The sequence below is a fragment of the Equus caballus genome, chromosome 10 (assembly GCF_041296265.1).
Source record: "Equus caballus isolate H_3958 breed thoroughbred chromosome 10, TB-T2T, whole genome shotgun sequence".
Taxonomy (NCBI): domain Eukaryota; kingdom Metazoa; phylum Chordata; class Mammalia; order Perissodactyla; family Equidae; genus Equus; species Equus caballus.
In genome coordinates this window covers 17,380,425-17,402,099 of record NC_091693.1, presented here as the reverse complement: position 1 = coordinate 17,402,099, position 21,675 = coordinate 17,380,425, and the positions used below count along the sequence as shown (strand labels likewise).

The following is a 21,675-nucleotide window of genomic DNA, read 5'->3' as shown; positions in this document are numbered from 1 at the left end:
TTTATCAAAAGGACTTTGTATTTGCGCGAAGAGAGAGCTAGGTTCTGGATGCTGATAATTCTTACCCAGGTTTTTCCAAGCAAGGCTACAATTTAGTCAGCGTGCACTAGTATGGACGTGCTGGTGGGTAAAACACTGAAACCCTTCTCTTCCAGCTGGTTAATAGTGCAAGGCTAATTGAGAAAGCGGTGAAATTCAATAACACGTATTCCAATAGAAACGCATTAGTTCAAGTTCATTGTGGCCATGGGTTTTGTGTCATATCATTACTTAGTCGATAATAAAGGTTGAATACACGAAATTATCAGACAGTCTTACAAGGGCTAGGAAAGTTTTTAATGTAATTGCTGTCAGTTTAGAACAGCGAAGAGAGGAGAAAATAGAACTGTGGTTGATGCTTAGATGAGTTATCTGTTGAGATCCCACGTCACCCACTGGTTCTCAAGTTAATGGGAAGTTGCTAGAAGCACTGGGTGTGGTTCTCTTATCAAATCACAGCTCAGGCAGAGTTATTTTAAATAAATAAATAAATATATCATAGGTTATTTTATGTTTATATATATACACACATACATATATACAGCTGTGTCACTCAAGAAATCACACAATTTCTAAATAAAAACATGACGATAATTTGAGAATGATTTGAGCTTCAACTTCTGTTCTTGGCAAACAATTTAAAGAGATAGGTATATCAAGATAGGTCATCTTGATTATTTAGAGAAAAAAAGATATTTTAAAAATTTGATGCCTATAGTGATTCTGTTAATTTCTATGACTTTACCAGTTGCAAAATATTTTGGACATCATCTGTCCTTCGTGAATGTCTAATGGGACATTTTAAAACTGTATGTGACAAGCAACGTGGCATATGGCATAAGACATCTCCATCCCTGGGCCACGCCTTCCAAGAGCCAGAAGCACCGCCCAATCACAGCGATAAGCCAAATTGTCCCTATATGCTTCCAGAATGTTCCATGGGAAGCCAACAACAGTCTCTTTGTGAGCCATTTGCGGGTCCAATGGTTAAAAACAGAGGCTGGGTTATGAGGTCTGGCTGTGGATGTCTGAGTCTCAGGAAATTGGGCTAAGTTCTCTTCTTTCTTGTCTCACTGGCCTGTGAAGGCCCCTTCCCATGAGGGTTTTACCCTTTTGCAATATCACCACCCCACCCCCAGCCTCAATCTAGAGGTTCAGAGAGGCAGCCACTTGCCTAAGGTCACAAAGAAAGTAAGCGGCCAAGCCAGGAGCCAAACCCAGCCCTGACTCGGACCCCTTCACCACTCAAGCGCCTCCCAGCAGCCTGCGGGGTGAGGGCCACCACCACCCCCATTTCCCAGGTTGGAAGCAGGGGTGCAGAGGAGAGTCACGGTGGCCCCCAGCCCACAGCGGAGGAGCGGGCGCTGTGCAGGACAAGCCACTGGGATGAGGCGAGCAGACAAAACCCTATTTATCTTTATTTTAAAAATGGAATAATTTAAGCCTTATTACTAATATACAGAATGACAGTAGTACCTGGATATAATTTATAAATAAACACACATCCTGAGGGCGCATGCCCAAAGGCTATTTACTCTCAGGTGCATGACTACACTAGGAAGGCTGCCCGCCCTTGTCCCGGAGGCCCCCGTCCCCTACCCTTACCAGACAGGGGCAGACTGGGCGGCTTCATGTGGGCTCCACGGCCACCCGGGGTTCAAGCCCCCACGCTGCCACTTCCTAAGCTGTCTGACCTTCAGCAAGCGACTTCACCATGCTGGCCTCAGTTTCCTCACCAGCAAAATGCAAATAAGAACAGCCCCTCCCCTTGGAGGGTCGAGGTGTGGGATCGGTTAATCCGTGTGAAACACTGAGAAGGACGAATGGTATACAGTCGGTGCTCAGTAAACGTGAGCTATGGTTATGGGGTACCCCGCCTTGCAAGTGGGGAAACGGGTGCAGAGAGCTAAAATAACGAGGTCACACAGCCAAGGAGCGGAGCCGGGATCCCAACTCGGTTCTTCTCCCCAGCAGCACCGCAGAGCTCCGAGCCTCTTTCCTCCCGGGCAAGATGGGGTTAAGCGCAGCATGCACCCCGCAGCTCTCCCAGGAGGGGGGGAGGCCGCGTTCTGGAAGAACTGGCAGAAGGCAGATCAAGGAGATCGTCACCCTGTCCTGGGCCACCAAGGGCTCCAGACGCGGCAGCGACGGAACGCAGGTCCCCACGGTAGCACAAGGGCGGCCTCTAGTGGCACAAGCGACCCCAGCAGCCAGGTGTCCTGAGGCTCGTTCCGCGCCAGACACGGAGGGTACTCACTGAATCCTGGAGGAAACTGAGGCACAGAGAAACTGGGACCCTCGCCCAGGCCCAGGTACCTAGTAAGTGGGAGAGCTGGGGTCTCATTCGCGACAGGAGGGCCCCAGAACCTACACTCTTTCTCTCTCTCTTTCCAAAACTCTGTCCCAGCCCGGGAGCCCGGGTTCTTGGAAATCTTGAGCAGGGCACGTCTCTGATGTCCGGACTGTGCTGGGCCCTGCAGGGCGGCCTGGCATCCCTGCGCCGCCCATCAAGCGCCGGCGGCACCGAGACAAAGGACAGCTCCCCGTGCCCGAATGTTCCCCTGAGCGCGGGCGCGGGGGGCAGGGCTTCAGCCGCCTCCTGCCAGACTCAGGAGCGCGGGGTTGGGGTACTCGGGGTTCTCGATGACCCCGGGGCCGAACTTGAGCTCCAGGAAGCGGCGGTAGTTGTTGGGCGCCTGCGCCACGAAGCCGGCAAAGGGCAGGGGCACGAGAGGCTGCAGGAAGTGTTCGGGGAACTCGACGTCCTGCCGGTGGTCCAGCCACGTGTCCTTAGTCATGACCCCGTTGCGGGGGTAGAAGGGCCACAGGTCCACGTGCAGATGGTTGCTCTCGCTGTACTGCACGCGGAAGAAGTCGCCCTCCACCGCCTTCTCCCACACGAAGCCGCGCTCGTCCACCACCGAGCCCGCCTCGGCACCCCGCAGCTGCTCGCAGTTGCCCACGTCCTCCAGGTAGATGCCCAGGTCCACGTCGTAGTCCCACGGGATGATGTCGCCGTGGCGGGCCGCCCCCAGCAGCGAGCCGCCCTCCAGCCAGTAGCGCACGCCCGCCGCCTCCAGCACGCCCACCACGTAGCGCGCGGTCTCCCGGAGCGCACGCAGGCAGCACGGGGGCGTCCAGCGCTCCTCGTACAGGTAGGCCGGTGTGTCGCCCACCACCGTCCCGAAGCAGCGCGGGGTCTCCTTGCTGCAGCCGAACCACTCGAGCTGCCCGCCCTCCCAGCGCACCAGGCGGATGCCCAGCGCCCGCAGCAGAGCCGCCCGCCGCGCGCGCGCCTCGCGCTCCGCCTTCCAGCGCGCGTGGGCCGTGGCGAGCGGGGGCTGGCGCGCCGCCGGGAAGGGCACGTCCAGCAGCTGCACCGGCCAGCCGCGCAGGGCGGTCTGCAGGAAGAGGCCCGTGCTCACCGGCCGCGCCAGGGGAGCCGAGAGGTTGAAGAGGTCGCGGGCGCGCAGCAGCACCACGGCATCCCCGTCCAGGGCGTCGCAGCGGGGCGCGGCGGGGGCCGGGCCGTAGCGGGCCGTCCACTCCCGCAGGCTGACGTTCAGGGCCAGGCACCGGGCAGGGTTGGCCGAGGCGACCGGGGCGGCCACCAGGCGTGCGCCTCCCGCCCGGAGCATCTCCACCATGCGCTCCAGCTGGCCCGGTGCGTCGGCCCTCGCCCCGTCGGGCACCAGCGCCACGAACTCGGTGGCCACGTAGGTCTCGAGGCGCGAGGCCGCGGCCGGCCGGTCCAGCGCGGGCTGGAGCAGCGCCAGGCGAACGTTGGGGATGCGCGGCAGGGCCAGGGGTGGGTAGGGGAGCGTGTCGGCTGCCACCACCACCGGCTGGCCTGGGTCCTGCTGCAGGAACGAGTCCACCAGCTCGGGCACCGCGTTGTCGAAGGCCTCGAACTCCCGCACCAGGATGGTGACGCGGGGGCCGGTGGCAGATCCACGGCGGGGCCCCCGGGCCCGGAAGTTCCTGGGCTGCTGCTGCAGCCACGAGACGTAGAAGAGGACCAGGAGGTTAAGGGTGATGGCGGCCGCCAGGGCAGCCTGGCAGCGCGTGAGCCGCATGGGGCCGAAGTCAGGCCCTAGCTGGACCTCCAGGGCATCCTGGAGAGGGGGAAATGAGAGGCGAGGTGGGGCTGGTTGTCAGACCCCCGCCCCGCCCCATCCTCAGCCTTGCCCTCTCTCCCAGCCCTTTCCCTATCTGGCTTCAGCTCTGACTTCCCCTCTTCCAGGAAGCCCTCCTTGACTTCCCAGGCTGGGTCACACACCCGCTCTGGGCTCCTTCGGTCCCCTGGGTTCCCCCACCCTGGCCCAACCACTCTAAGTCATACCGAATAGGGACCGGTCTGTGTCCTCCCACTGCATTGTGAGACCCATGAGGGCAGGTCCTGAGCCTGTCTTGGTCACTGCTAGGTCCCCAAGGGGGCCCAGCACAGAGCCGGGTACCCACCAGGTGTTAGTAAATTTTTATCAAATGAACCACCTCCCCTTCTTGAGCAGTCCCACCCCTCTACTCGCTGTCAACTGCTCACCCAGATTCCGCTTCCCTTATAGACGCACCAGCCCCAGCCCCAGACCCAACCTGCACCTTCTGCTCTACCACTCCCCTGACCTCCCCTCCCCCCTGGCCTGGCCCCAGGGCCACGGGATGCTGCAGCCTCAGCCTGGCCACCAAACCCTCCCCCGCTGTCCCTTCCCACTTCCTCAGACCCTGTGCCTCTGGCCACCTCTTTCCTGATGGTCAGCTGGATCGTTTTGGCTTTGCAAGAAAAGCCAGAAATGTTTTCTTGCCTTACAATTCTCCCAGTTCTTAGTGTTGGCCACTAATTCTTTTTTTTTTTTAATGGAATGGGTCAAACTTACAGCGACAGAAAGTGGAATGGTGGTGGCCAGGGGCTGGGGGAGGGGGAAATGGGGAGTTGTAGTTTAATTGGTACAGAGTTCCAATTTTGCAAGAGGAAAAAGTTCTGGAGATTAGTTGCGCCATAACGTGAATCCACTTAACGCCACTGAACTATCTACTTAAAATTAAGATGATAGATTTTATTATGTGTATTTTATCACAATTAAAAACAATTTTTTTAAAGTGGACTGGACTGCATCAAAAAGGCTGCCGGCCCTGGGACACGCCCCCCCTTCATTGGCCACCCTCCTAAGCAACCCCCAGATGGCGCTGTCTCCCTGTCCCCCCACAACGTGGAGATTTGGCTGGTCTCCAGCACAGTAAGTGTAACTAACTCTGTCTGGGCTCTGAGCAGACACTCAAAAAAAGCTTCCCCCTGAAGGATTTTCATAGGTTTCTATCCTTCCAGGGAGGGGGACAGCAGAGACCCAGCTGATCTTCCTAGTCCCTCAATACTGCTGACCCCTCCTCCCCATTCCCACAGCTCCCCCCTCAACCTGGGTTCACCCAGATCCCCACTCAGCCTTCCCCTGGTCTCCAGACCAAGTCCCCTCCTCATGGCAGCCAGAGAAGTCTTCATAAAGCACAAATCTGACCTCTCCCCCCACTGCTTAGAACCTGCCATGGCTCCCCAGTGCCCTGGGGAGAAAGTTTACGTTTCTTGCAACATCCCATAAGGCCTTGTGTGACCTGGCCCTTGCCCGCCCACCATTCCAGCCCCATCTCCAGCCATGCCTCCTCAAACTCTATGCCCAAGCCACTGTGGACTGTTCCTCCAACAGGTCTTATTTTAAGCCTTTGCATATTCTGTTCCTTCTGCGTGGAAGAATCTCCTCTCAAACACCCCTTTTCCCTGTGCCTTTTTTCTCCTGGAGGACTCCTATTCATGCTTCAGGCCTCGGCACAGATGGCCCCTCCTTCAGGAAGCCTTCCCTGAGCCCCAGGCTAGGTCACAAGTCCCCTCTGGGCTCTCGAAGCCCCTAGGCTGCCATGTTCCAGCCCTGCCCATTCTGGGGCAGCACTGTCTGGGGATGGGTTTGCCCGCCCCGCTAGACTGTGAGGTCTGGGAGGGTAGAGCCAGGGCTGTCTCGATCACCGCTGTGTTCCTGGCACACAGCTGGGCACTGAAAATGCACCCGGCGAGCAGAGGACAGCCAGGGGCAGGGTTTGTGTGTCGGCAGAGCCCACTCAGGGCCCGGAGCCACACTCCGCACCATGGCCATGTGCCTGGGCCCTGTCCTGGTCCTCCCGCCTCCTTTCTCTCCTACCAGGAATGCCCTCCACCCCTCCTCACCCATCCCAGTCCTGCCCGCCCTTCTCCGACCCAGCTCGGCCGGCACTTGAGAAGCGGAGTTGCACTTTAAGAGCATCTTGTTAATCTTTAGACCTTAGAATTGACTTCTGGACCTGAGATCAAGTCCTGCTTCCTTCAGTCCTTCAGGGTCTATTTGTGGAGCTCCTACAACCTGCCAGGCACTGTTCTCGGCACGGGGGACACAGCAGTGGACACACGACACACAGAGACAGACACACCCCTGAGCCCACGGAACTCACATTATTGTGGGGACAGGGACCTTTGGAACCACAGAACCTCCAGGGTCTTAAAAATCTTAGAATCGTAGAATCAGGCACACAGATGCACAGAAGAGACCCTTAGATGGCATTAGAATCTTCTAAAGATTCTAAAGAGACCATCTTCCTGCCCCACTCTCATCCCCTAGGGCCCAAGGGAGCTGGTTAAAACTCGAATTAGATCCTGTCCTCCGTCTGCTCAAACCCTTCTGTGGCTCAGAACTCACTCGAAGGAACAGCCAAGGCCTTGATGGTGGCCCATGAGGCCCCACCTGGTCCCCCACCCTCTCGCACTCGGTCACTCAGCCCCAGCCACACAGGCCACCAAAGGCCATGTTTCACATACACCCAGGACACTCAGCCGCAGCGCCGCCGTCCCCTCTGCCTGGGTGCCCAGGTATCCCCATGGCTCCCCCCACGGCCTTCAGGTCTTTCCTCCAATGTCACCTGTCTGTGAGGCCTTCCTTGGGCCCCCCTATTTAAAGACGCACCTCCCTATCACGCCCTTTCTCTGCTCCATCCCTGCACAATCTTTCTCCCCTACTGGTCATCACGTAGATTTTACTTTCTTATTTATTGTTTCCTTGTTTTTGTCCCCTGCTGGATGCCCAGTGCACAGCTCGTGCCCGGCACACAGCAGATGCTCGATAACTTTCTGCGGAATGGGTGAGGGGCTCCAATTGTTCAGATGGGGGGCCTGTGGCTCAGGGACAGAAAGGAGGCAGGTGGCAGAAGCCAGGTCTCCGCTCCCAGGCCCTCTCGTTGTGCTCTGTCTGGCTGACTCGGGGCCAGGAGGTGCCCAGCAGGGGCATCAGAGACCAGTGGGTATGAGAGCCAGACAAGGAGGTGAGGGGACCAGGGAAGGAACAGAAAGGAACCATCTAGTACCCTAACAAGGTCGGTCTTGGCTTCCCCAACTGTAAGGGCTCAAAACCTCTTCACTGGGGAAAAATGGAAGAAAGGATGATTTTGAAGGTCTGAATGCTCTATGTTTTTCTGAATCACGATAGGATGATAACATGTCAACAATTCTAGCCGCTCATGACGTGCCAGACCCTGTTCTAAGCACTTTACACATCTTAACTTTGTTTAATCTTCAGGTTATGATCGCATGTAAAGATGAGGAAACTGAGGCACAGAGAGGTGAAGTCACTGGCTCAAGGTCACACAGCTGGGAAGCAGTGGGTCCAGGATTTGACCCAGGAAGCTGATTCCAGATTGGAGCTTTCGACCAATAAACTGCTGTGTCTCTTGGGTCCACTTAGCCCAATTCTCAGTCCATCTTCAGTGAGCTTTCCCCAGCCCTAACCTCATGGGCGCTTTCAGAGCTGAATGTGGCATGTGAATGCATTATCCAACTCATTAACTCAACAAACAGATGTTTCCTGAGCGCTCTCTGTTCTAGACCCTGTGTTCTGGGGACACGCGATGAAGGAAGCAGTCATGGGCAGGCCCGCCAGCGGTAGGAAGACAGACAAAACCACACAAACAACTTCTAGAGAGGGCAGGACACCAGCAGGGGGCATCATAGAGAAAAGGTGATCAATGAAGAAGACAGTTAAGCCGTCTCTCCATTGCCCCCAAAACAGTGGAAGTGGATCCAGTCACTTCAGGCCTGGGTTCACCTGGCCTGAGCCTCAGTTGCTGCATCTGTAGAATGAGCATGTCACAAGCAGAGAAAATGAGCGATGGGGGGAAAGCCTTTGGGGACAAGGAAAGGGCAGTTTCGACATGAGTGCTGGTGACACGGGGGGACTTCTTACCTCCTAGGTTGCTGGCCGGGGAGCTCCAGGGGGGCGGTTCCAGCCCCACTCGGCTGCACTGCTGAGGGAAGGAGAACCGGGAAACCTCAAATCAGCCAATTTCACACAATAGAGCACAATTTCATCTTATCTACAAAAGGGGCAATGAGAAGGTCAGGGAATCATTTCTTCTGAAGTCCGACAAGCTCAGGTACCACCTGGAGCATCTTAGGAGTGGGAGGGAAGGATGTCAGTTTTCATAGCAACCTATAACCATCCCTCTCTCATGAATGTGTCCAGAAAGGTAGGGCTGGAAGTGACAGAAGGTGTTACCATGACAACTCCTTCCCTGGACACACTCTATCCTGAGACAACCATCAAGCATCCCCTACCTTGGTGGGTGGCCTGGTTCCAAGGGTCACTGGAAGGCAGACTGCCCCCATTCCCATAGTAACCAGGGCTTGGCCTTGCCGCTTTCTCACCTCCCTGGGGATGGTCCAGGCTCTGTAACCATAGCAACTACTCCTCAGCAGAGCATCTCCTCTAAATAAAAACACCTGGTTGGTTTGGTCTATGGACTTTCCCACGATGGGAAAGGGGGAGATGGTTACCATGGTAATGCCAACAGAGTAGCTGGGGGGAGGGGCTAGGAAAGAGGTATTTGCCTCAGCATCAGTGTCCTTGGGGCTGGGGCCCTTTTTACCTGAGTGCTAGGTGAGGTTGTCATAGTAACCAATGAGGGGAGGGGCAGGAGGACCACCAGGGACTTGGGTTACCTTAGCAACCTCCTCCTGGCGCAGGTACAGGAGAGGTTTGGGGCTACAGAACCACAGAGGTGGAGGGGAGGGGAGGCTGGGGGCGTTCCAGGCTCCAGGCCAGGAATCAGAGAGGATGGGGCTACTGCTGAACCCCCTCCCCACGGTGTCGCCCTTTCTCTCAAAGCGTGATGGTCGAGGAGAGTGGGATTGGGGGCTGGAGAGGGTTAGAGTCTTTCTTTGGGGTGAAGAGAGAGGAGGGGGGCAGGAAGCAGGCCCCTCCGAAGTCCCGCTCTTCCCAGGTGCGACCCTCGCGCGGGGCCCGGGGCGCGCGTCCCCGTCCTGCCCCTTCCCGCCCCCCTCCCAGCGCGCGCACGCGCCGTCGGGGTCGACCCGGGTGGGCGAGGCGCGCGCCCGGCCTCGTCCCCGTGCCCGGCCCCCCCAGGCCCCCGGCGGGCGCGCGCAAGGGGGGGGGTGGGTGGCGCGGCCGCGCAGGCGCGCGAGGCACGGCGGGCGCGCGGGCCGGCCCCGGGGCCTCCATGATGGAGGAGCGAGCGGCCGCCGCGGTCGCCGCCGCCGCCGCCTCCTGCCGCCCGCTCGGCTCCGGCGCGGGCCCCGGCCCGACGGGGGCGGCCCCGGCCCCTGCCCCATCCCCCGGGCCCGGCCCGGCTGGTAAGGGAGGCGGCGGCGGCGGCGGCAGCCCCGGGCCCACGGCGGGGCCGGAGCCGCTGAGCCTGCCCGGGATCCTGCACTTTATCCAGCACGAGTGGGCGCGCTTCGAAGCCGAGAAGGCCCGCTGGGAGGCCGAGCGCGCCGAGCTGCAGGTGGGCGCCGCCCCGGGACCCCCACCCCCCGCCCGGTCCGGCCCGGCCCGGCCTCACCCGCCGCCGCCGCCGCCGCCATCTTGGAGCAATGGCCGCCGGGACGGCCGGGGGGGCGGGGGGCCGCGGCGGCCCGGGAGGGGTGAGGACCGGCCGAGGGGCCCTGGGGCCCCGGGGCGGCTCGAGGCGGAAGGGGCCCCGGGGCGGGAGGGGCCGGCCGGGCCGAGCGGAAGAAGGCGAAGGGGATCGGCGGCGGCTGGGAGTGGGAGTGGGAGTGGGCGGGCCGACAGGGGGGTCCCGGAGAGGGAGGTCCGGGGGAGCCCCGGAGAACTCAGCCAAGGGGGATGGAGGAGTCGAGGGGGGCATGCAGGAGTCGGCGGGTGATGGAGAAGGAGTTGGAGACTGCGAAAGCTCGGCGATTGCCGGGACACCAGCCCCCGGCCCCCACCAGGTGCGCTTGGAGGTGGAGCCCGATGGGCTCCAGGTGGGAGAGAGGGGGCGTCGGGGACCCGCCGAGAGCGAGAGCCGATCCGGGCGGCGAACCGGCCTGAGTCCGGAGAGGAAGTCGGGGAGCCTGGGAAGGACTGTGTTTCGGAGCGTTTGGAGACAGGAACTGAAAGATGGCTGTGGGAGGACTCCGGGAGAGCGGAGGGTCTGGAGGGGCCCCAGGATGGAAGGGTGTGCCCTCCCTTCCGAGGAGGAAACTTTGGACAGCCCTGGCATGGGTGGGTAGCGAGGGCAGGGAGGGGTCCCCGGGCTGGAAGTGCGGACAGGGCCACGACTTGCCCCGGGAGCCTGGGTGGGAGAGCTGGAGAGCGGGAACTCCGGTTTGGGGGTGCGGAGGAGTGGGGGCTGCAGCCCTGAGATGGGGGTGTGTGTTGGACGTCAGGTGGGACCCTGAACTGGAGTGCGAGGGGTCAGGCATGTCCACCGTGGGATGGGGACGGTGAGGAGGAAGCCGGGGGTACCTGGAGGCTGGCAGGGGCAGCATTTTGCAGAGCGGGACGGCAGTGGGAGGAAAGCATCTCGCAAGGACCGTGTAGGGGCGGGGGGGGGGGGGGGAGGGGAGGTAATGTGTTTGTGGAAGTTTCCAGGAAAGGACCTCATGGTTCGTGGAGTAGCTTGGAAGATGGATGTGCCGTGGGGTGATGTTTGGGGAAGTCTAAGGAGCGGGGTTGGGTTTTGTGACCTTGAGAAGTGTGGCTGCCTTGGCAGACATTTGCTGGAGGAGCCTGAGCATCAGAGTCGTGAGAGTTTAAGGGGTCCAGGGATGGGCAGCGAGGAGTCTGAGGGTTCCGGGCTGGGGTTTTACTAGCACCAGTCAGGACCTTCTTCTCACAGCCCGTCTGTCCCCTTCTGATTTGCTGTTTCCTAGCTGGGTGAGTTGGGGACTGAAATAAATATCTGACTAGGACTTTGTGTATAGGAAGAATAAAGAGAAGATTCCGCAGTTTCCCCCTCCTGGGAGGGATCTTAGCCGGGTGGCAGCTGAGGCTTGGGGTTGGGGTGGGAGAGGAATCCTTATGTAAGTGCCTGTCGCTTTTGCGTCCGCTCTCTACTTCCGGAGCTCTTTCCCAGGGTACATCTCATCAGAGCTTCTCAATACCCCTTTATGTGGGCAGCGCCAATGTCATTGCCCTCTCAGCAAAAATGCTAGCAGCTGCTATTTATTGAGCTCGAATTATGTGCCAGGCCCTGGATTGAGTGCTTTAGATGCAGGGTATCATTTAATCCTTGCCACATTCTGGAAAGGTGAGTAATATGCCCCCCTCCTTTTTTTTTTTTGATTATCAGAAGAGGTGACAGAGACTTTGAGACGGTCCGTGATCTACCTGGGATCACAGCCCATGTGGGGCGGGGCTGGTCTGGGGACTTTCAAGCGCCCACTCTCTGCCTCTCTGCCGCCCAGTACAGATGAGCAGACTGTTCCAGGATGCTCAGTGGCCTCCCCGGGGTCATCCACACAGACATGGCAGACCTCGGGTTGAATCTGGCTCTCAGACTTCACGCTGGTGCGCCCTACGGCACCCACCACACACCTTCTCATCTGTGAGACTAACGAGAGAAAAGATGTGTGTTATTCTCACTTAGTGGCCTTTCTGGGAGTTTGAGAGAAAACTCGTGGATGGCACCCAGTTAGGCTCTCCTTGTCTGGGCTCCGGCATCCTTTGCTTTGTACTTTTGTTTTCTTTTGTTCTGTGACAGTAGGGAAAATTTGGAGATCCCGGAAGTGTGTTTGTGTGTACGTGTACATGTACATTTATGAGCTAACAGGAGAAATCCCTGTCTGTCCCTTACCTGCTCTTTTCTCCGGCTCTCCTCCCCAACCTCGCTGCCATGAAGTGGTTCTGCTGTGTGTGTAATATAGCAGATCACGTCGTATGTATCATTTTGCGACTTTTTCACATACTCACGTGTCTTGGTGTTCCTTTGACATCACACAGAGAGCTCTTTTCGTTACTTTTGATGACTGAGTTCCACTGGGTGTTTGTACCATAGCTCCTTTAGTTTGATCTCTATTGGTGGGCTTTTAGGTTGTTTCCGGTTTTCCCCCATCAGAAACGGCTGCCACGAGTATCCTTATCTTATGTTCCGTGTGAGGATCGAGCAGAGGAGAGGGGGGCATAGCGGAGGAGACGCATGTATAAGATGGTGATAAGAAGGGTCTGCCGGGTTGCTCCACGTTTGCACCCTCATCAGCAGCACCTCGTTTTACACGCCTTTGCAGGAGCACTTAGTGCTGACGGAGGTGTGACTTCTCCGGTGGGATCGCCTAAGGCCCCGACTGTGTCACATTTTCCGGATGCTCTCTGAGTACCTTTTCTCCAGACCGCCGAGTGCAGTGGCTCCTGGCACAGGACCGCCGTGCAGTCAGTGCCCCGTCAGTGCGGGTGGAAAGGCAGCCCTCGTGGGGTCCCGCCAGGAGGCACCCAAAGATTGGCGCAGGGAGGTGGCGTAGATGTGGTCTGCTAACAAGCAGGCCTTTGCCAGGTGGGGGCATTCCGAGAAGCGGGCGATGTGGTCTCAGCCCTTCAGAAACTTCCAGGCCAACAGGAGGCTGGTTTGCACAGTAGGCTGCAGAGAACTCTGTACGTTCCCACGGAGGTGGAGCGGTTGGTTGTGTGGCTCTGCCCGTGATCTGTGGCGCGTCTGGGAAGGCGAGCTTGTGGACAGGAGGAACCTCTTGGGGGAATCCCCACTGGACGTTCATGTAGGAGCAGTGACAGGGAGCTGCCACAAGTATGATGGCAGCAGCGGAGGTGTAGAACTGGCCCCTGCCCGCTCCCAGCCTCACAGGGGGCTGGCGGGATGCGTGGGGACCTGCCAGGACCTGCGGGGGCTCGCGAAGGAGGAGCGTGGAGAAGCTCGGCTGGCTGGGAATGGGAGCCCTTCCCTGGGGGCTGGGACGGAACGGTCAGCCGTGGGACACAGAGGCGTCAGCTCCTGGGAGGGCCGAGATGCTGAGGCTTGCGGGGAGCCTTTGAGAGGTGCCTGGCTGGAGAGAGGGAACAGCCGGAGCAGAGGTGGCACCCGTGTCTCAGAACAGTCCTGGGGGGCGTGTGTGTTCTGACAGTCTGGCCGGAGGGAGCGGCGGGGGAAGGCACGTGCAGAGACAACTTCCAGATCCCAGACTGAGCTGCCAGCCCACCCGGGCCTTGCAGGTCAGGCCCCGCGGCTGCAGTGTTGGGGGGGGCGGTGGGGGCTGACCACCACCACTTCCCCTCGCAGTGGGATTCCCCCGACTTGGGCCACTTGGGCCACATGTTTCCTGTTCTCTCTTCTTCCTTCTTTGCCAGAGGAACTGGGACAACAGGGCCGAGTGGGCCGAGTGAGATTCTCGCTTTGTAATTTGGAGGAGGGGGCCGGGCTTGGTACCGTGGCAGGATGGAGGCGAGGCTGGGCGGGTGTGAGGGCTGAGTCGTCCCCCGCTCAGGAAGGTCACCGGGTGGCATCAGTCCCGCCCGCCTCTTTCTTACCTTGAATCCACTCGTCCCCCTCTGCCCCGTCCTAGTCTGGTCCCTGTCGTTTCTCCCTGGGGTTTCTGGGACTCTCCTCTCTGCCTCAGCTTTGTCCCGCTCCTCTCCAGCCATCAGCTCTCCACCTCGGAGCTGGAATTACCTTTGTGACCTGCACATCTGATGACATCGCTCGTTTGCTTCAAAGCCTTCCCTGGCTTCCCCTCTGCTCGTAGGAGCAGTGTCACACTCACTCGCATCATCCACAGGCCGTCGTCGGCCCTGCCAGCTTCTCTCACTTTCTCCAGTGACCCTTTTGCATGTTCTGATGCGGCCATACGGGCCTTTTTAGAGTTCCTCAGACCCCGTGCAGCCCTGTGTCTGTCCCCTGCCCGTAGCACACTCCGCTGCCCTGGCCGCCTCCTAGTCAGCCTGCAGGTCTCCACTAAACTGGCCCTGCTTAACTCCAAGGGTGGGTTGGGTGTCCCTCCTGCCATCACATCCTCTGCTCTGGTCACATCGGATGGGAGCTGTCGCTGCTCGTGCCTGTCTCTTGCGCTGGACTGAGATCTCTGTGGGGACAGGGAGCACGCATCGTCTCCCTTCTCCCGCCAGTGCCTCACTTGGTCCCTGGCCTGGCACAGGCAGTCCCCCACGTTGGGTGGTAAGCAACGGGGGGGCCCTCTGCAGGCGCTTCTGGCGCCAGGAAGCAGAAGCTCGCTAACCCAGGCCCAGGAGGGTAGGGGGGCCGTGAGGAGGGGACTTGGGGCCTGTGTCTGGTGACTGACCTTTTTCTCCCCCTGCCTTCTACAATGACTCATGGACAGAGTAGATTTAAGGTACACAAACGACAGCAACTCAGGCCTCCAGATGTTGGTCCCATGTGAGTCTGCCTGTCTGGCCTCGTATTTATGTATATGTGTGTTGATTTACAGCGTAGAGAGAAAAAAGTGTTAGGAAATGGGGAAAGTCCCATTCTCTCAGTGGACAGGTGAGTTTGCTTTTTGATAGCGTACCTAGTGACGTTTATCTATTTGTTCACTGGCCCACACCCGCCTCTAGAATATAAACCTCGTCTTGTTCAGGGCTGCATCCTCTGTCTGCAACTGTTCTTGCCACATAGTTGGGGCTCAATAAATATTTGTAGAGTAAATCAATGAATGAATGATAATTTGTTACGTATTATTGCGCATATATCCCATTTTATTTTTTCAAAGGGAAGCCCAACACTGAAGTTATGCCTGTAGGGTAAATTCCTGGAAGTGGACCTGCCAGGACAAAAGGAGTGTGCCTTTACATTTTTATATAGGTGGCCAGATTGCCCCAGGAAGGGTGTGTCGTTTTCTGCCCCCACCAGCGATATATGAGCGTGCCCCTTTCCCTGGTTCCTGGCCTGTGCCGCGCATTACTTAGGGGCTCGATTCTCTGCTAACCTGAGGGAGACACGTGGTCCCTGGTCCCCAAGGAGAGGAGAGCAGCGTGGGTGGCATTTGGAGCGAGTCTTTGAGAATTGGCATGGCCTGGAAAAGGTGTCTGAGGCCTGACTCGCGCCTTCCAGTGGAGCCATTGAAGTTCTTCAGCAGTGTGACGTGATGTGCAGGGCTTGGCTTCGGGAAGATGCCGCAGGCCCGTAAGCCACAGGCGTCCCTGCCTCGTGGGTCTCGGGTCTCAGAGGGATCCTCGCTGCCTTAAAGAACTGGGCCCCTTCAGCGCTGTGCAAGAATGGACAGGTAGAAGAAAACCTGTCAGAGGAAGGAGCTGGCATTCATTAGCCCTTCTGTGCTGGGCCTTGGACTGAGAAGGGCTTACACGTGAGGGGCAGGCTCTCTCATGAGCCCCGTTTTCTAGAAGGGCAGATGGAGGCTCAGAGAAGCCCAGTGACCTGCCTGAGATTGCCGCAGCAAGGAGCTGGCCGAGCCGGACCTGGAGCTCGAGTGCAGCCTGGAGCAGAGGAGCGCTTGGGGAGAAGCCAGGGACAAGCCTTGCTTCTGGAACATGGTCAGGGGCCAGGATCCTGCCTCGAAGGCCCTTGGCCCCGTGTCTCCAAAAGACCTGTTGACAGACCGGAGCAGACTGGGGCGGCCCGTGCCAGCAGACGGTGTGAAGTGCTTGGCAGGGGCCCAGGGTCGTGTCCATGGCGCGTCTCCCTCGCCCTGGGCAGACTCCAGTGGCGCGGTGGGTCCCCACGGTGGGGGTTGGGTGGTAAAGCTTTTGCACTGGAGTGGGAGCTGAGCCAAGCCGCCCACTCTTGTCCCGAAGCTCCAGAAGTAGCTTGCTACGCCTGCTAGAGACAGATGCTCTGGTAGGAAGAGTGACGTGCCACCTCCACCAGCAACCTGGGGACAGCACCTGCTTGGGGTGGGAGAGGAGGGGCCCAGGCTGTTCGTGCCTGCCTCCCCCGCCTTCCTCCCTGATCCGACTGCTCCCCAAGAGGCCGGGACCGAGTTAGACCCCAGCTGTCCCCGTTTTAATGTCAGGGGTTAAGGACTCCCCTTCAGCTCTTCCATCATGGTGACATGGCAGGGGACTCTGGAAACAGACCAGCACGCCTTCTCACTGCTCTACTGACCCCTGGCTCTGGGTCTTTGTGCCTGAAGAGGCGGCACCTGCCTGTCACTGTGGGCCTGGGGCTGGAGCTGGTTGTCCCCGAGTGAGGGAGGGACACAGGTCAGTGAGCCTGAGCCCTGCTGTCTTCCTGTCCTATCACCCCCAGGCGCAGGTGGCCTTCCTCCAGGGAGAAAGGAAAGGGCAAGAGAATCTCAAGACAGACCTGGTGCGGCGGATCAAGATGCTGGAGTACGCGCTGAAGCAGGAGAGGTGAGCCCGCCAGCCCGCTCCTGCCTCCGAGGAGTCGGTGCCCAGCAGGAGGGTCAGGAGGCCGGTGCCCCCCCCTTCCCAGCTGTGGAGGTTCGGGGTCAGGCGTTGTCATCCCCGTCTGCCAGTGCTGTGTGGTTCTAGGAGAGCAGGACAGAACAGGACGCAGTAGGTGGGATCAGGATAAGCGCTAGTGACAACACTCATAACGGTGGAGGCCCAGTGGGGGCCAGCCACGCGTGGCCGTTGGCTCGTTTATCCTTTCCAATACCCTGCTGGGTGCCCGCGAGGCTTCCAGAGGTGAGGACTTCGTCAGGGACTCCTGGAGCTGGGATAGCAGCCAGTCTCCCTGACTCCGAAGATGGGCTCCTCACAGTGCCGTCTGCCGGCCTCCTCCCCCGGGGCTGCTTCCAGTGGGGCGGCGGGCAGCTCAGCCTCTGGGGGCGGGGAGCGGAATTGGGGAGGCCCTGGGATGTGGGGTTCCTGACTGAGCGCTGGCCCCGTCTGCTCCTCTCTGTCTCATTTGTTAATCATTTGCTCTTTTAGGGCCAAGTATCACAAATTGAAGTTTGGGACCGACCTGAACCAGGGGGAGAAGAAACCAGAACTGTCAGAACAAGGTACCCACCCTCTGATCCGCTCCACCTGCCCCTTCCAACAGAGCTGAAGGTGGTGCAGGAGTCAGAGATGGGCCGCCTCTGTCTTCCTCTGCTCCAGAGAAAGCAGAATTGGCCGGCGCTGGGGGGTGTTGAATCGCACTCTCGGTGCCCCTCCCGGTAGGCTACTCTGCCAGGTGCCGTGCTGGGTCCCTGGGGAGGGAGGGAGTGGTGGTGAAGGCCAGTCCTGCCTGCCGTCCCTCTGGGCAGTAGAGACAGACACTCAGGGTCCCTTATAGTCTAAGCTCCTTGCAGAGGGCTCAGTTCGCCAGTACGGAGGCGGGGGAGAGTGTTCCAGGCAGAGCGTGGTGTGTTAGGGAACAGGAAGTGAGTGCGTGGCACTGGAACCCCTGGTGTGGGCAGCTGGGGGACTGGTCCCGGCCTTCAGTGCTGGCCTCATAGTGTTGTTCTGGCAGTCACACTCCTCCTGACGGAACGTGAGCCCCACAGGGCAGGCGTCAGTGTTGACTGATGGAGCCCAGGCACATTGTAGATGCCCGATAAATATTTGATGGATAAAATAAACAGATGATCTCATTTAGTCCTCACAACAGTCCCGACAGGTAGGTGCTGCTGTCATTAACTTCATGTCTCAGACAGGGAAACTGAGGCTCAGATAGGTAAACTCACCTGCTCAAGGTCACACAGCCGGGAAGTGACAGAGGCGGATTTGAACCCAGTCTGCCTGTTCTCGCAGAACCGGACGGGCTTCCTGTGTAGAAACACCACATGACTAGGCCTGAGTCTGGAGAGAGTCCGGGGGATGGTGTGGGGAATGACCAGTCCAGAGGCCAGAGAGAAGCAGCGCGGGGGGAGGGGAGGTTTCGCACAGCGCAGAGGACCCGGCACTGCGACCCAGTGCGTTTGAGGGCGGGGAAGGTGGAGGAGGCGCCGGGTCCGTGGTGGCACCGTGACTAAGACAGCCTGCCTCCTCCCCAGTCTCCAACGGCCCCGTGGAGTCCGTCACCCTGGAGAACAGCCCGCTGGTGTGGAAGGAGGGGCGGCAGCTGCTCCGACAGTGAGTGTGCAGGGGCGCGGGGCGGGGGAGAGGGACACGTCTGGCTCGGAGATAAGCCCAACGGCTCTGCCGTCCTTCCTGTCCCTACTGGGGACCTGGAGCTATCAGCATCCCTGCTGGCCACAGCCGAGCTAGCCTGTCACCCTGTGGGTGGAACCCTGCCTGGGAGAGTGGGGGCAGACTCGCAGGAGGCAGACGGGGGACCCCACTCTTGGAAAGCCACCCCGAATGCCTGCATGGCTTTTTTCTCCAAGGCTAATGTTAAATCACTTTTTATTCTAAAAGGGGTGTGTGCTTTAGAAGACCTGGGAAATACAGGGAAACACAAAGAAAAAATAAATCACTCCTAATTCCACCACCGCAGGGAATTTCCTGCCCCCATCAATATTTGCACGTACGCTGTCAGTCTCTCCCGTGGCTCTGTGTGTGTTAAAACCAGGGCTCCCCCTTCGCGGTGTTTTCTAGTCATTGCTTTTGCTAAGGGTTGCGACCATCTTTCCACGTAAATTACTTATGTTGCGTCTTTTTAAGGACCGTATAACAGTCTGTCCCATGATAACCGTGACTTTCTATGGCTAGTCCCTTCTTGTGTATTTGATGGAGGTGTTTTACAGACAGTGTGACAAACCTCAGGAAGTTATTTTTCCACATCCTTGGTCTCCTGCAGCTGAATTTCTGAAGCACAGTTGCTAGCTTGAGGTGTGTGCCAGCAGGACAAGAAAAGAGGCAGGCAGGCGGCGCCCCCCCTGGCTCCCATAATGTGCCTGGCCCTGTGCTGCGCGCTTTGCACACGTTGGTTCCTCACATACGTCCCTGCGTGGGATAATGACCAGCATCCCCCTCATTTTCACACATCCCAGCCCGAGGTGCAGAGAGGGCCTCTGTTTGCATCAGGGCACACAGCTGGTGAGCGGGGGTCTGAGACGAGATGTCAGGCAGTCTGTCCCCGTCCCACCCCAGCCCGCCTTCACCAGCGTGCCTCCCTGCCTCTCCCTGAAGGGGCCCTCGAGATGAGGCAGCAGGGGCGACAGGGCCCCAGGGACAGAGCCACGGTCACTAGAACAGGGTTCCCCAGGAGCTCACTGAGGCCCAGCGAGGGACTCTCGTCTCGCACCTTTGAAGCCACAGATACCCATAATGGACTTTTCCCCCTTTTTTTAACTTTTAGACAAGTCCCAGCTGGCCTCAACTTTTTAAATTGCAGAAGTAATAAATGCTTATTTGTAGAAGTGAGTAGAGAAGTTGCAAAGGTTCCTCTTAAGTCCCTCATCCCGTCCTGCAGGGGTCACTGCTGTCAGGGTTAGTGTGTCTCTCTCTAGGCCTTGTTGGGGAAACACTATGTGTGTGTGCGGGCACATGCATGTGGTCTATACTTATAGGCACAGTAACACTTTTTTTTTTTTTCCTACAAATACTTGAATTGTATGGATCACATAACTTAGAGTTTTCCTTAAGCCGTTTATGGTGGCCATCTTTCCTGGGTGCTCTGCCTCATTTACTCTCTCCGCATCCATGAGTTACTTCCGTCCTTGTCAGTGGACGTGGGGCTTGGCCCTGCGTTCCGGCTCCCCTGTGCAGCATCTTGAGCGTCTGAGCGACAGCTTTGCGCCTGGGTATAAATAAAGGCTTGAAAGGGAAACAGCGGGCTCGGGTGTGCTTATTTAAAATTTAGCTGTGTAGTCTTGGTTCGCTCCTGCAGAAAGCCTGTCCCGCCGTGTATGAAGAGGCCAGGGGGCACCTGACCCACGCTGCTTCTGCCTCCCCGCAGGTACCTGGAAGAGGTGGGCTACACGGACACCATACTGGACATGCGGTCCAAGCGTGTGCGGTCCCTCCTGGGCCGCTCGTTGGAGCTCAATGGGGCTGTGGAGCCCAGCGAAGGGGGCCCCAGGGCCACACCAGGCCCCGGGGGGCTCAGCGGCGGCGAGTCGCTGCTGGTGAAACAGATCGAGGAGCAGATCAAGAGGTGAGCCCCTGGGCCTGGCGGGCCCATCCCTGGGTGCCGCCACTCCCGGGGAAGGCCAGTGTCTGACGTCAGCGGTGCCCCCTGTGCTCTGGTGGTCACCTCCTCCCTGGCAGTAAGAAAGAGTGATGGGAGAAACAGGGCTGCTTTGGATGGGCTGGGCAGGGAGGGACTGCTTTGTGGAGGTGACATTTGGGCAGAGAACTGTGTGAAGTGGAAGGTAAGCCCCACAAGTAGCTGGAAGGAGAATGTTCTGGGCAGAGGAAACAGCAGGTGTAAAGGCTCCGAGATGGGAGAGAGTTGCTGTGTTCGGGCCCCAGCAGCCCGGGCGGTGTGGCTGCAGTGGGGCGAGCACGTGGGCTTGTGGTCTGTGGTCGGGCTGAGATCTCGGGAGTCAGATCAGATGGGGCTTTACGGGCCGTGATAAAGAGTGTGGAGTTGACTCCAAGGCCCGTGGGAAGCCAGTAGTTTTGAGCAGGGCTCTGACCTTGTCTGCTGGACGTGGTCTGCCTCGAGGAGGAGAGGCCGCAGGAGGGCAGGAGTGGGAGCAGAGGCCTGTAAGGAGGCGGCCGCAGTGTCAGGAGGGGACGACGTCAGCGTGCAGGGCGAGGAGCCGTCAGCGTGCAGGGCGAGGAGCCGTCAGCTTGTGGGTGGGTTTATAGGGTAAGTCGACACTATTTAAAGGATTGGATGTGGGGGTGAGGAAAAGAAACTCGGGGCGACCCCAGGGTTTGGTCGGAGCAGCATTGACCGAGAGGGAGAAGACGAGGAGTGGAAGGTCAAGGGGGCATGCAGGACGTGTGGAGGCCGAGTCGCCTGTTTGGCGGCGGGTGTGGGAGGGGAGTAGCCAGCCTGGAGCTCACAGACCTGACTCCTGAGCTCCAGCTCGGTCATCAGCACCCTGGCGGGCTTGGACAGCCACAGGCCTCCGCACTCACTGACGGAGAGAGTGTAGATGGCGCAGGGGAGGGCCGAGGACTGAGCTCTGGGGGCCTCCCTCGGCTGTAGGTCGGGAGAGGGCCAGCGGGAGGCGGCACCAGGGGAGGCTGAGCCGACGCGGCCAGTGCTGCGGGAGGAAATGCGAGGATGGGGTCCTGGCAGCTGGGCCCGGAGGTGTTCTCCTCCCGGGAGGCCACGCACCAGGAGGCCGGGGAGGGAGGGCTGGGTCTGGCGACCTGGAGGAGGGGGGTCTCTCTATCGAGCAGTCGCCGTATGCCTGGGCAACAGCCAGGAAATCTCTAGATCAGCCTCGTGGCCCAAAAGGAAGATGCTCGCATTGACGTGAACTTTGAATTCTGCCCCGTTTCCACCCTGGAGCCAGGTTGGGCAGACACCTCGTTTGCTAACACCTGCCCTCCAGCTGGAGGCATTAAACAGTAGGCCCAGAGTGGAGACGGGGTGCCATCTGTCAGTGGGAGTGCAGGC

General features: G+C 58.8%; 2 protein-coding genes across 14 annotated transcripts in view; one reads left to right on the top strand and one right to left on the bottom strand.

The window, feature by feature from the left end:
* Positions 1-314: 314 nt before the first annotated feature.
* FKRP (fukutin related protein) lies at positions 315-9,952 on the bottom strand. Of its 3 annotated transcripts, none has more exons than XM_023649973.2 (3): positions 9,904-9,952; positions 8,289-8,349; positions 315-4,154 (listed from the first exon to the last, which is right to left on the bottom strand). In XM_023649973.2, the coding sequence occupies exon 3, from the start codon at positions 4,113-4,115 to the stop codon at positions 2,628-2,630; it is 1,488 nt and encodes a 495-aa protein (XP_023505741.1). In that variant the 5' UTR covers positions 4,116-4,154; positions 8,289-8,349; positions 9,904-9,952; the 3' UTR covers positions 315-2,627. The 3 variants fall into 3 exon arrangements, with proteins under 3 accessions (XP_023505741.1, XP_023505740.1, XP_023505742.1); XM_023649972.2 differs by lacking the exon at positions 9,904-9,952 and adding an exon at positions 9,591-9,606 and having other exon boundaries at positions 8,289-8,350; XM_023649974.2 differs by lacking the exon at positions 9,904-9,952 and adding an exon at positions 8,660-8,810.
* The window catches only part of STRN4 (striatin 4), a 24,798-nt gene continuing 12,615 nt past the window's right edge, over positions 9,493-21,675 (top strand). For 2 of the 11 annotated variants that reach the window (XM_023649971.2, XM_023649970.2), the window contains exons 1-5: positions 9,533-9,846; positions 16,513-16,616; positions 17,160-17,233; positions 18,209-18,287; positions 20,056-20,253. In XM_023649971.2, the coding sequence (XP_023505739.2) occupies positions 9,562-9,846; positions 16,513-16,616; positions 17,160-17,233; positions 18,209-18,287; positions 20,056-20,253 (740 nt within the window). In that variant the 5' untranslated portion in view covers positions 9,533-9,561. Of the gene's footprint in view, positions 9,847-9,919; positions 10,295-11,396; positions 11,596-16,512; positions 16,617-17,159; positions 17,234-18,208; positions 18,288-20,055; positions 20,254-21,675 lie in introns of those variants that run through there. The other 9 variants (XM_023649969.2, XM_023649968.2, XM_070223096.1 and 6 more) reach the window with 8 other exon arrangements.

Excerpts from the sequence above, each read along its gene's own strand:
- FKRP (XM_023649973.2), bottom strand. The coding sequence starts at position 4,115 with ATGCGGCTCACGCGCTGCCAGGCTGCCCTGGCGGCCGCCATCACCCTT.